Source organism: Marmota marmota, unplaced genomic scaffold, assembly GCF_001458135.2.
Source record: "Marmota marmota marmota unplaced genomic scaffold, marMar, whole genome shotgun sequence".
Lineage (NCBI taxonomy): Eukaryota > Metazoa > Chordata > Mammalia > Rodentia > Sciuridae > Marmota > Marmota marmota.
Genome location: NW_025999990.1, coordinates 9817398 through 9830006, shown reverse-complemented (window position 1 = coordinate 9830006; position 12609 = coordinate 9817398). Strand labels below are relative to the sequence as shown.

The following is a 12609-nucleotide window of genomic DNA, read 5'->3' as shown; positions in this document are numbered from 1 at the left end:
TGGTAGGAGTGTTAACCTAGTATGGAGAGGCCCTAGGTTAATCCCAGAATAGTTTTTTTTAAAAAGGGGGAAAAGTTTTTTTGTCCCCCACCCCCACCCAGTGAAAGGAATAATTTTTCCTCAATAGAGTTCAGGGCTTCCAAAATCATATGTTGAATGATATTTTTAGTGGACTGTATGTTAATATATCCCTCTTACTGGAAAGAATATGTGTTTTTAAATATTTCCAAAGTGTTTGAGCCTGGAGACCAAAAAATTGTATACTACATGATTTATTAGTTCTGGTTGGAGTTAGAGAAGATTTCACTCAGCTCTTGTAGAGAAATTAGTTGGAATGTAGATTTAAGAGTTTGCTTTAATATATATTTATATTTATTTATAATATATAATTATATTTATATTAATATACACACACATACACACATACATACAGTTCTCATTAATTTTGAATCTAAGTAGGGTCTTATTTACAAAACAGACTTTTAAATATAAAATCAGTTTTTTAAATTTAATTTTTTCATTTACTGGGGATTGAACCAAGAGGTGCTTTACCACTGAGCTACATTCCCAGCCCTTTAAATTTTTTTGAGTCAGGGTCTCATTAAATTACCCAGGCTGTCCCAGAGTTTAGGATTCTCTTGCCTCAGTCAGCCTCTGGGATTATAGATGTTTAACCTACCACCCTCCATTTCATTTTGAGACTGAGTCTTGCTAAATTACCCAGGCTGGCCTTGAATTTGCTGTCTGCTGCCTCAAGTCTCCTGGAGTCACTGGGATTGCAGGTGCGCCACACCTGGACAGATTTTAAAATTTATATTTATGATGATCTCCTCTCCATCCCCACCCCCCACACACTCTGGGGATTGAACCCAGGGACAGAGTACCATTGATTACATCCTCCAGCCCTTTTTATCTTTCAAGAGGAGGTCTTGCTAAATTGTATAGGCTTGCCTGGAATTTGCAATCCCCCTTCCTCACCCTCTGGAGTTGCAGGGATTATAGGTTTGGGTCACCTCTCATGATTTTTAATGCTCATCGTCATGATTTTGAAGGTGAAGAAGACCTTATGTTGCTCATTGAAATATTATAAAAAATTGGAAATACTAACTATGTTATTTTTATTGATGGCAGTTTAATTGGAAATTGTTACTAGAATTTTTTTATGAAAATAAGTTAATTACAGCACCTAAAATCTAAAAAGTTGTGAACATGTGTATTAAACTTATTTTCTACTTCATTCTTTCCAGTAAAGGCAATGAATTGTTACAGATTAGCTTGTAGGAAGACGTTGGTTTAGGTTAACAGGTAGATTTTAAATTATTTTAGCAAGTATGGGCAGAATTTTGGAATAAGATTTTTTGAAGTGTTTTATGAGAAAATGTCAAGGAGTTTTTAAAGGAGTGCATAATGAGCTATGAAATAATTAATATTTGAAAAACAAATGTATGTATAAAAATGCAAGTGTTTTGAATATGATATATTTTTTCTGGCCAACTTTAAATGAGAGACAAAAAGGATAACCACAGTTGGCTGCCAGAGCTGGGTAATGGTACTGTTTATAGTATTTGACGTTAAATTTCCAAATCTGAAAGTAAGATAACACTGTCTCATCCTGGATTTTTTTTTTTTAAGATTATAAAGTTAAGTATATTCTAAATTTTTTTGTTTGAGAACCACCGTATGTTAGTGTGTAGTGTGTGTGTGTGTGTGTATGTATGTTCTAAGTCTATCTCACATTTTGGGGGACACGTGCACATAAAGGAAATTGAAGAGAAATGCTTCTTGGGATGTACAACTTCTCACTTGTGTTAACTTTCTGGGTACCCTTTGGTCTAACAACTGTCAATGTTAATTTCATGTTTTGCTTTCCTTTTCAGAACTGGAAGTTGAGTGTGTTACTCAGCTCAGGAAAATTGAAAATAGACCGAATTCTCTGGGTTCTGTAGCAGAGGTCACACCTATGGAGATGCCTGGAAAGAAGGGGTGGAAGAATGAGCAGCTGACCCCAGTGACCCCAGCAGCCCCAGCATCAGCATTAACAGGTACCTGTCAGCTGGGGCCTTGGAGACTTGGGGCCTGGACCTCAAACTGTAAGATCCTCGGGGACCTCAGGGTCAGGATCCAGCCAGGTCTGCCCCTCTGAGCTGCCTTTGGGCTGCTTCTCTTTAGTTCTTCAGGGGGTTCTCCCAGGACAGCAAGGGAGGGAGCCTAGCTTAGTATTCCGACAGAGTTGTATTTTTTTTTTTAAACTTTAAATTTTTGGTACTGAGGATTTAGCCCAGGAGTGCTTTACCACTGAGCCACATTCCCAGCCCCTTTTATTTTTTATTTTGAGACAGGGTCTCACTAAGTTGCTGAGGCTGGTCTCTTATTATTTATTTATTTATTTATTTGGTACCAAGAATTGAACCCAGAGTCACTTAACCACTGAGCCATATATCCCTAGTTCTTTTTATTTTTTCTTTTTATTTTTTAGTGCTGGGTATTGAACTCAGGGATGCTTTAACCACTGAACCACATCCCCAGCCCTTTTTCATGATGCATTTAGAGATAGGGAATTGCTGACATTGGTTTTTGATCTTTTTGCCTCAACCTGCCGAGCTGCTGGGATTACAGGCTTATTTTTTGAGACAGGGTCTCAGTTGCTGAGGCTGGTCTTGAACTTGCAATCCTCCTGCCTCAGCCTCGCCAGTCGCTGGGATGACAGGTGGCTGCAGCTGTGTTTTAGTCGGGCCAGCAAGCTGCTTTCCCCTTCCCTCCACTCGCCCTTCTAAGGGGCCTCAGGGAAGACAAGTGCAAGCCCAAGCAGCAATGTCAGCCCAGAAGACTGTCACTGTCTTGAGCCAGGAGAGGGCTCTGGAAGCTACCTTCTCTCTCCTTTCATTTAGACTCCACCTCTGGAAACCTTTATCTTGCCACTGCCCCCACCCTAAGAAGAACAAAAGTAGTATTTAAGCTGGATACTGTCCCACCTGGACTGACTCCAGAGTTGAGGAGCCTAGGGGGTCTTCTCCTTAGTTAACATTTTAACCATTCATATTGAAAGGGGTGGGCATAGCAGGGGAGGAGGAGCTGGTCTCCAGTCTTATACATCCACCCCCTACCCCCATCTCCTTCACAGATTTTCAGGTCTGCCAGCCGCATCTCATCCCACCAGCCCCATCTCATCCCACCCCTTCTTGTAAATCTTATCAAAGGCAGCAATCACCTGCTGTAAAGGGTTGTAAAAAGGAGGGCTCTTAGGGCTAGAATTCCCAATGGGTCACGCTGCTATTATCATCAGACAATTGTAGGGCATGCAGAGGAAATGGGACATTGCAAATGTGACCATGGCTAAATTGGCAGCAGGCTGCTCTCTCTGGCCCTTTCTTGGGATGGAGAAGCTTTGTCCTTTTCTGTGATACTCAAAAGAGTTCTGACCATGTTTCTCAGACAACCTATCTATAACATGCTCTGGATTGACTTCTAATTCCTAAGAGCAAGAGACAGCAGAAAATGCCCCCTAAAAGACAGTAGTTCTGCAATAGCAATTTTTCTTTTAATATTTATTTTTTAGTTTTAGGTAGACACAATATCTTTATTTTTTTATATTTATATGGTGCTGAGGATTGAACCCAATGCTTCATGCATGCTAGGCGAGCACTCTGCCACTGAGCCACAACCCCAGCCTCTGTGATAGCAATTTTAAAATTAAAAAAGATAACAGAACTATTTCCATTTTATTTTCTTGTGAAAAAGATTATTTTTTTCTGGTAGATTGAGGACTTCCAAAGTTGTATATTGGATGATATTTTTCTTAATCCCCTTGCCTGGAAGGGAACCAAGGGCTCAAGTATGCCAGGCAAACATTCTACCACTGAGCTACATCCCCAGCCCTGGATGATAGTTTTTTAAAGAACTATATGTTAACATATCCCACTTACTGAAATGTAAATACTTCTCAACATTTGATTCTGTAGCCCATGAAGAATGGCATTTTGGAAGATTTATTAGGTCTCTTGGTAGGGGTTAAGAAAGATTTTACTTTTGTTCATTGAAATCTAGGTTTAAATATTTAGAGTATATTTACATTTTACTTTATTTTGAATTTATTTATTTATTTATTTATTTTTGAGACAAGGTCTTCCTAGTTACTTAGGGCCTGACTAAATTGCTGAGGCTGTCCTCAAACTTATGATCCTCCTGCCTCATCTCCTGAGTCTCTGGGATTATAGGAGTATGCCACTTACCCCACTCATGGTCATTGTCTTAGAAAGTATGAACCAAAATGAACAACAACAACAAAAAACCCCGATTTCTCTTTGAAATATTAAAAAATTGAAATTGTGAGCAGTTTAGATTTAATGTTAATTTTAGGTAGTAAAAAGTTTACTTGGAAGTTAGATTATATGTAATCATCATTTTTCTTTATTATAGCAGACTAATTACAGTGTCTCAATTCTAAAAAGTAATAAACATGTGAATTAAACTATTTTCTGCTTCACTTTTTGTAAAGGCAACAGACTGGTACAGATTGGATTTATAAGAAATTGATTTAGGCTGGGCACAGTGGCGAATGCCTGTAATCCCAGTGGCTCAGGAGGCTGAGGCAGGAGGATTATGAGTTCAAAACCAGCCTCAGCAATTTGGCAGGACCCTGTCTCTAAACAAAAAAAGAGCTGGGAATGTGGCTCAGTGGTTAAGTGCCCTGGGTTAAATCCCAAGTACCCCTCTCCCCCCTCAAAAAAAAAAAAAAAGGTTGGTTTAGATTAAATTTAGATTTTCAAATTATTTTAAAGTAGACTTAATATTAGAATAAGATTTTATGAGAAGAAAATATCAGTTTTTTTAGAGGAAAAGATTTCTAATGAAGTGGAATTTGAGCTATGAAATATTGCCATTTGAAAATAACACAGTATTTAGAATTTGACTTATGTTCTCTTTAAATGAGAAAAGAGGATGACATCACTTAAATTTGATGGAGGCTGACTAATGATACCATTTGTGGTATTTGATATGCAATATTTCTATATTTGAAAGAAAATACTTGTCTCATCCAGAATGCTTAAAAAAAAAAAAAAAAAAAGATTTCAGCTGGGCACCAGTGACATATGCTTGTAATTCCAGTGGGTAGGGAGACTGAAACAAGAAGATCACAAGTTCGAAATGATAAAGGATAGTTGTCTGTATTCTCACCTTAAACAATTTTTGTGAGTTGAAGTGGGTCAGTGTCTACATGCACATTCCAAGTTGTTACTCTCACATTAGGAAAACAGAAGCATAATGCAAAAAACAAAACAAACAAACAAAAAAGTAGATGTATAAAGGCATGAATTGGCATGAACATACTCTATATACAAAGATATGAAAAATTGTACTCTATATGTGTAATAAGAATTGTAGGGCTGGGGTTGTGGCTCAGGGGTAGAGCGCTCGCCTAGCATGCATGAGGCACTGGGTTCGATCCTCAGCACCATGTAAATGTAAAATAAAGATGTTGTGTCCACCTAAAACTTAAGAATAAATATTTTTAAAAAATATATGATGCATTCTGCTGTCGTATTTAAAAAAAATAAAATCAATAAAACTAAAAAGAGAAAAAAAAGAAAAGAAAACAGCCACAGATAAAGCTAAAATTTAAGAACTGTTTCCTGGGGTGGGTGCTCAGTTTGTCACCTGAATGGTCCTGTTAACTCTTGATAGTTTACAGTCCAGACTATGGTTAGTGTTAATTTTGATTTCCTTTCCTTTTCAGAGGTGGAACTTGAGTCTGGCATTCAACTCAGGAGATTTGGAGACAAAGTAAATTTCCGTCAGAAACTTCTGAATTTGATTTCCAAACTCTTCAGTTTAGTAACCTGACTGCTTCAAAAGCCTTTGGGTGAAGGGAGTACTTTAAAAAGGAGGTATCCCCAGTAGGTCTAATTTCATCAGAGGAGAGACTGCATTATAATTGAAAGGAATGTGAAAGAGCATTCACTTCCTTTTGGAAGTCTTTGGAAAGGGAAAACATAACAAGTCAAAAGATGAATTTCTGTAGGAGGCTTCCCAGAAATCATTCTTTGGGACGTGAGACCTTTGTGGAACCATGTTTTATTTTAAAACATGAATAGAAGAGCTTTAAAAATAGGGAAGTTATTGTTAATGCATTTCTTTTTTTGCTTAGAGATTATTCTAGTATTTTTGTTGAATGTTGCTGCCCAGCCTGGTATAACAAGAGTTGACAAATGATCATATTGGGCAGTGGGGAAGAAGTAGCTCTGTGTTTTTGCTTTTTCAGTTTGTTTTATACATTTAATTATGGTAAAAGAAAACATTTCGTTCTGATAACACTGGATGTTATTTAAAAATTATCATTTAAGAAAAAGTAAAGTTCACAGGGAACATTGATTGCATAGGTCACTACAAAATGTAACATAGTTTAATTTTTTTTTTTTTTTTCAATTCAGACTGTATTGTTTCTGTTCAGGTGACCTGTAAGTGTGTTCCTGTGAGCATTAACTGCGAGTGTGAAAAACTAGAAAGTAACTTTGAAAACATTTGATTATATAGTGTCAGTAAAACTCTAGCCAATTGAATATTAAATGATTAAAGAGTTTGGTGATTTCATATGACCAAGGATAATAAAAAAGGAACCAAATGTCCTCTCCCTCACCCCCCCAGTACTGGGATTGAATTCATGGTCTCTCATCACTGAGCCCTGTTTTTCATTTTATTCTTGAGATGAATCTTGCTAAGTTGCTGAGACTGACTTCTAACTTGGCAGTACCTCTGGCTCAGCCTCATGAATTTCTGGGACTGACTTTTTAATTGGTAGAATTAAAACTTAGTAAATCAAATATTCACAGAAAGTTTCTAAAAAATTGAAGATGCCCTTCTCACAGTAGTTAGCGTGTGCATCCTGCAAAAAGTGATCTTTTAAAAGATATTAGGACATTTTCATAATTGGGATATTATCAAAAAAGAAGAGGAACAGATATTTCTCATTCAAAATAAAAATTTCATACAGATATGAAGAGATATCTATATATATGGATATCTGTATAATTTACATTAGAGTAATATGAAGGCTCTTTGAAGAGTTTCGTCAGTGTTTTTTATATGAGCTGTAGACATGAAACTAAGTATTCAATAGCAAAACAAACAATCCTATTAAACTTGGTCAAGGGATTTGAAGAGACATGTCTCAAAGGAAGACATACAAATGTTCAACAGATAGAAGATTCCGAGTGGATGCTCCAGTGGTGCAACCGGTTAACACATTGGTACTTATACAGCAGAAGAGTCTGAGAAATGCAAATGAAAACCACAAGAACCTTATACCTGCTAGATTGGTTATTTTCAAAAAGTTGAAAGATAACAAGTGCAGGAGACATGTGGAGGGGAAAAGGAAACTTGATCTACCTTTTCTGGTTTTGTAAGTTAGTACAGCCATTTTGGAAAACAGTATGAAAATTCCTTAAGAAACAGAACTATAGTATGATCCAGCAACCCCACTACTGGGGTATATATCCAAAGAAATTGAAGTCAGTATGCTGAGGGGCTACGCACACTCCTGGGTTTGCTGCAGTGTTATTTACAACAGGCAAGACATGGAAACAGCCTGTGTCCAAGAGATGACTGAAGTAGTATGTAAACACAATGAGTATTATTGAGCCTTAACAAAGGAGATGCTACCATTTGTTAAAGTGAATGCGGTGAATCTAGAGGACATGCACAGAGATTAAATGCCCTTTGATCTCATTTAATTTGATCAAAATCAAATTCTGACCTGAGGATGGTGATTACCAGATAACCTGAATTTGGTTGGAGAAGTGGGGGTGGGGTGGGGAAAAGACTACAAAGTTGGAAATGAGTTCTGATGTTCTGTTGTGTCATTAAATAGTTAATGTACATTTCAAAACAACTAAAGGAATTTTGTGTGTTCTTACCACGTGGAAAGGATAAATATTCTGATTTTATCATTCTACAATGTATCTATATATTAAACACATTTTATATACAATTTATCAATTAAAAATAAAACTAAAAAATTAAAAAAGGGAATGATGCTGTGATTAAATTTGTCAGAAATTTTATTTATCTTACCTATTTATAATTATTTTCCATTTGGTTTGAAAACATGTATTTCATTTTTGTGGTGAGGCAAGGGTTCCTTAATTACTTGAGTTCTTAGAGTGAGAATAGCAATGTAGACTGTAGTAACCTTAGATGCAAAATTGTCTCAGCATCTGTCTTCAGTTTTAAGGCTTGTTTATCACAAAAATTCGTGTTTTTTTTTTTTTTTTTTTTTTTTTTTGCCTAGAGGCAAATGTTCTGCCATGTGGGTATTTAAGGTCTGTAACTATTTATATGTACATATGAAAGTTGATACTGTGTCAATAAACAATTAAAATTGAATCACCATTCTTCTTTGTGCATTTATTTTATATTTTTTCAACGTGTGAGCTACTAAGTGTTCATTGTCAATCCAAAATATTTAAACGGCCTGACTTCCAGCAGCCGGCTTCACCTGGAGGCACACCGCCTCTCTGCAGCTTTGTGGTAGGAATAGAGACTAAGGTGCATTTGGTTTCTTCTCTGCCGTCGAGGGGCTTGCGCTTTCATTGAGGGGAAACAGTAAAAGGACCTTAATGCCAGGCATAGCTCTGGAGGGATCCTGATCACGGTCTGATGAGGGGTCTAATGACCGCACCGTGCACACTGCCTCGGTCGGACCCGGACCCCTCTGCCTGGCGAGTGGAGCCGCCGTGCAGTTTCGGTCCTGGTGACCACGCTTCTCCTGTGCCCAGCGCGAGCGCAGCAAGGATTGCTTCATCAGGAGCTGGTCATGCAGAAGTAGGTGCAGCTCGGCGGCCGTCCTGTTCCGAGTGTGAGAACTGGAAGATACCGCTGGTTTGTAGCTCAGATCTAGGAGCCGCATCTTTACTCCACCCCTGCCTGCCCTCCGAAGTCGTTGGCAGACGTCGTGGAATGTAAATTGCTTCCCTTTGATGAAGTGGGGAGGGTTGTGTAGTGCGGGAGGAGGAGGGGAGGGAGCGTTTGGCTTCAGAAAGGGTGGGGCAATCTGCCTGATTGCATTTGAGGCATATTGCGAGAGTAGTAGCCTCTCCGCATAAACAGAACTGTTTTGCTAAAATACAGGAGTTAACACATGAAGACTTAGGCATGGATTTCACAGACTTATTTTTTATTTTTGCGATAGAGGGGATTGAACCCTGGGGCGCTGTACACTGAGCCCCAGCCCCAGCCCTTTTATTTTGAGACAGGGTTTGGTAAAATTGCTGAGGCTGGCCTCAAACTTGCAATCCTCCTGCTTCAGCCTCCAGGCGTGGTTGGGTATATAGCCTTGTGTGCCAGCTAGCATTCATATTTTAATAACAACCTCTTCTGTATACTTGAAAAGTTATGTGTGTATCTACTCAGAATTAGTTGTTCTTAAGTTGAAAGATCCTTCTGCAGTGATTTGGGGTCTAGCCTTCCTCCTAATGACTGCAACGTCTTCTCCCCCAATCCTTGGGCAGGCACAGCAAAAATGGTGAGAATCTTGTTCTCCTTCTAAACCCTTTGTCAGAGGGAGCAAAGCATCAGGAAGATAAAAGACACCCTAAAAACAGTGAAGACTGGGAGCCATGTCATGCAAAAAGCATTATTGTACTTTGGAATCCTGAAGCTGGACTTTTAATACAAAGCCATTGGTGAGCTATGTGACATTGGCAATGAGTAACTCTGAATCAGAGTTTCTCTGAAATCAAGAGACCCAGATCATCCTTCAGGTCCTTTGTAGTTTGAGTCAGAAAGTGGTACATGGCAAAGGAGTCTGAATCCCCACTCCCCCATGAGCCCCTGCTCCTGTTCTCAGTTCAGATAGCATAAGAAGGAAGAGTGCAAAAAGAAGGAGAGTGAGGTATGAAAAGGAAAAAAAAAATCATTTTCTGGATTCTTCTCCCAATGTGCATACTCTTTTCTTTTTCTTTAGTGCTGGGGCATCAAACTCAGGGCTCAGCAAGTGCTCTACCACTGACCTACTACCTGACCTAGAGACATTGATTCTAAATTTGCATTGAGTGGGGACTGCTTGGATTCGTAGGTGTTTTCTTGCAAGTGAGAATTTCTCGGTGAACTTGGCAGTGGGCAGTGGTGATACCAGGAGAGCTACTTATAGGTGGCTGAAAATAGATGGGGGTCACCTGACAGGACACACCCTACTGTGTAATCAGTTGAATATTCTCTAGTAATATGTCACAGTTAAAGAGCCAAACCTTTGTCAATACAACTCAGGCACTAACTTTAGGTTCCCTTTTAAAGGCTTTCAGAAATCACTTTGACAAATTCAAAGTGAAGTTCTTTTATGGTCTTTTCCCCAAATATGCTATTCTTCAAAACCCCAGAGAAAAGAGGAAGTTGACAAGAGCACTATAGATCCTTTACTAACCAATTTATTATTGGCATGTTCTAGTCCCCCCAACCTATGGATACAGTGTATTCTATGCTCTCTGTGATTGAAAACTACACAGTGCAAGGAACCTGGGCTTGGGATTGGATTGAGCAATAGAATAGAATAGAATAGAGAGTAGAAGAGTATACAATGTGCAAATAGCCCCTTCATAATTCTTGTGGTTTAGGAAGAAGCTTCTATTCTTTTCATCATGCTCTCTCACTATGATCTCAAATAAAGCTTATGAGTTTTGCCCATTTCCAACCCCATATCTTCACTCAGCTGTTTTCAAAACCACAAGGTTTGTCTTTTCACAATTGTCATTGCTTCTGACTTTGGAATCAGACTGTCATGTTGCCACGTACTCTCTGTGTGACTCTGGATAAATGCTTGATCTCTGTTTTCTTTTTTAATATTTATTTTTTAAGTCGTAGGTGGACTTGATATCTTTATTTCATTTTTATGTGGTGCTGAGCTTTGAACCCAGTGCCTCACGTGTGCTAGGCGAGCGTTCTACTACTGAGCCACAACCCCAGACCTGATCTCTGTTTTCTTATAAAATGTTAACTGTATCTATTTCAAGCCATCATGAAAATCCAATGAGATGAGAATGTGTATCGCGTCCAACTAATAGTCTGTGTCCAGAAAACGTCAGCCAGCTTTACCTTGAAGATGGAGGAAGGTGGAGATTAGCTTTCTTATAAAGCAAAGGAGGATCTCGCCCAGCAAATACAATTAGGCTAAAATGAAACACTTCAAAGGATTTTGATAGGGTGGTGATGAAGCTGGAGGGGAAGTGGCAGTTTTCCCTTTATGAGGACGTCTGCTTTTAATTTGTAAACTCTTAGTAATGCCAAACCCTTTATTTTTATCCTGTGTATAACATTTAAATGACCAAAGACCTTTGCAGGTATGCACATAAAAATCCCGGGGTCTGGATTTACATAATACCTCCTCAAGAAAAGGGAGAAAGGCACTGTCTGGTAAATTTGGATTTGAGTAAGGCTAGATTTGCATAGAAGAACAGTTTTTCAGCAGAGACTTTTGAAGTCCTCCCCCTCCCCCTCCTTGGCCCCCCACCAGAAAAGACTGTGAGAATTTGTTAATTTGGAGTACAAAGGTTACATCCAAACTGCTTTTGGTTTTTGGCCTTGGGAACCATTGTTGTATTGCTCTGCAGGGTGTTGCCACTGCTTCTTTATGTTTGTATTCATAAAAACAAAACTTTCACAAGATAAATGCTACTTACTGATCACCTGTGATGTGCCAGTTACTTTAGAATCTTAGTTTTATTATTTTAGTTGTCCTCAAAACACTCATATTGAAAAGGTATGGCTAATTATCTTTCTCATTTAGACATTTTTTTTTTTTTGAACTTGGGATTGAACTCAGAGGTGCTTTACCACTGAACTACATCCTCAACCCTCTTTATTTTGTATTTTGAGTCAGGGTTCCACTAAGTTGCTGGGGCTGGCCTGGAACTTCTCGTGATCTTCCTGCCTCATCATTAGGATTACAGGAATGTGCCACCACACTGGCATTGTTCTCGCTTGAGGAAGGTGCCTCAGAGAATCTGCAATTTTACCAAAGTCAATTTGCAAATGAGCAAAACAAACAGGATTTTAATGCGGGCTTCTCTGTGCTCAAAATTGTCTTCTCTACTTATTACAAAACATCCGCCTCCCACCCGTTGTGGAGTAGGAGGAAAGGTTCCTCACCCAGAGAGAGGCTGGTTTGTTTGTCACCCAGCACCTCATTAAATGCAGCCAAGTTTTATATCCCTAGGTTTTCTGAGGGTGGAAAGCTGATTATTAAGTTTAGCTGATACATGAAAAAAGATCAATCAACGTAGCACCCAGAGGCTGGGATTGTGGCTCATAGGAAGAGCACTCGCCTAGCCTGCCTGAGGCACTGGGTTCGATTCTCAGCACCATGTAAAAATAAAAGAGCCAGGCGTGATGGCGCATGCCTGTAACCCCAGCGGTTTGGGAGGCTGAGACAGTTCAAAGCCAGCCTCAGCAACGGTGAGGCACTAAGCAACTCAGTGAGACTCTGTCTGTAAATAAAATACAAAATAGGGCTGGTGATGTGGCTCAGAGGTCAAGTACCCCTGAGTTCAATACCTGGTACAAAAACAAACAAACAAATAAATAAATGTATTGTGTCCATTTACAACTAAAAATATATATATT

At 38.9% G+C, this 12609-nt stretch overlaps 1 protein-coding gene across 1 annotated transcript; it reads left to right on the top strand.

The window, feature by feature from the left end:
• Positions 1-906: 906 nt before the first annotated feature.
• On the top strand, positions 907-8379 carry Pmaip1 (phorbol-12-myristate-13-acetate-induced protein 1). Its single transcript, XM_048806127.1, has 2 exons — positions 907-2042; positions 5735-8379. Exons 1-2 carry the CDS (start codon positions 1961-1963, stop codon positions 5839-5841), a joined length of 189 nt encoding a protein of 62 aa, XP_048662084.1. The 5' UTR covers positions 907-1960; the 3' UTR covers positions 5842-8379.
• The last annotated feature ends 4230 nt before the right edge of the window (positions 8380-12609 follow it).

Coding starts and splice junctions, on each gene's coding strand:
- Pmaip1 (XM_048806127.1), top strand. CDS start 1,961: ATGGAGATGCCTGGAAAGAAGGGGTGGAAGAATGAGCAGCTGACCCCA. Junction 2,043..5,734: donor CCCAGCATCAGCATTAACAG/GTACCTGTCAGC, acceptor TTTCCTTTTCAG/AGGTGGAACTTGAGTCTGGC.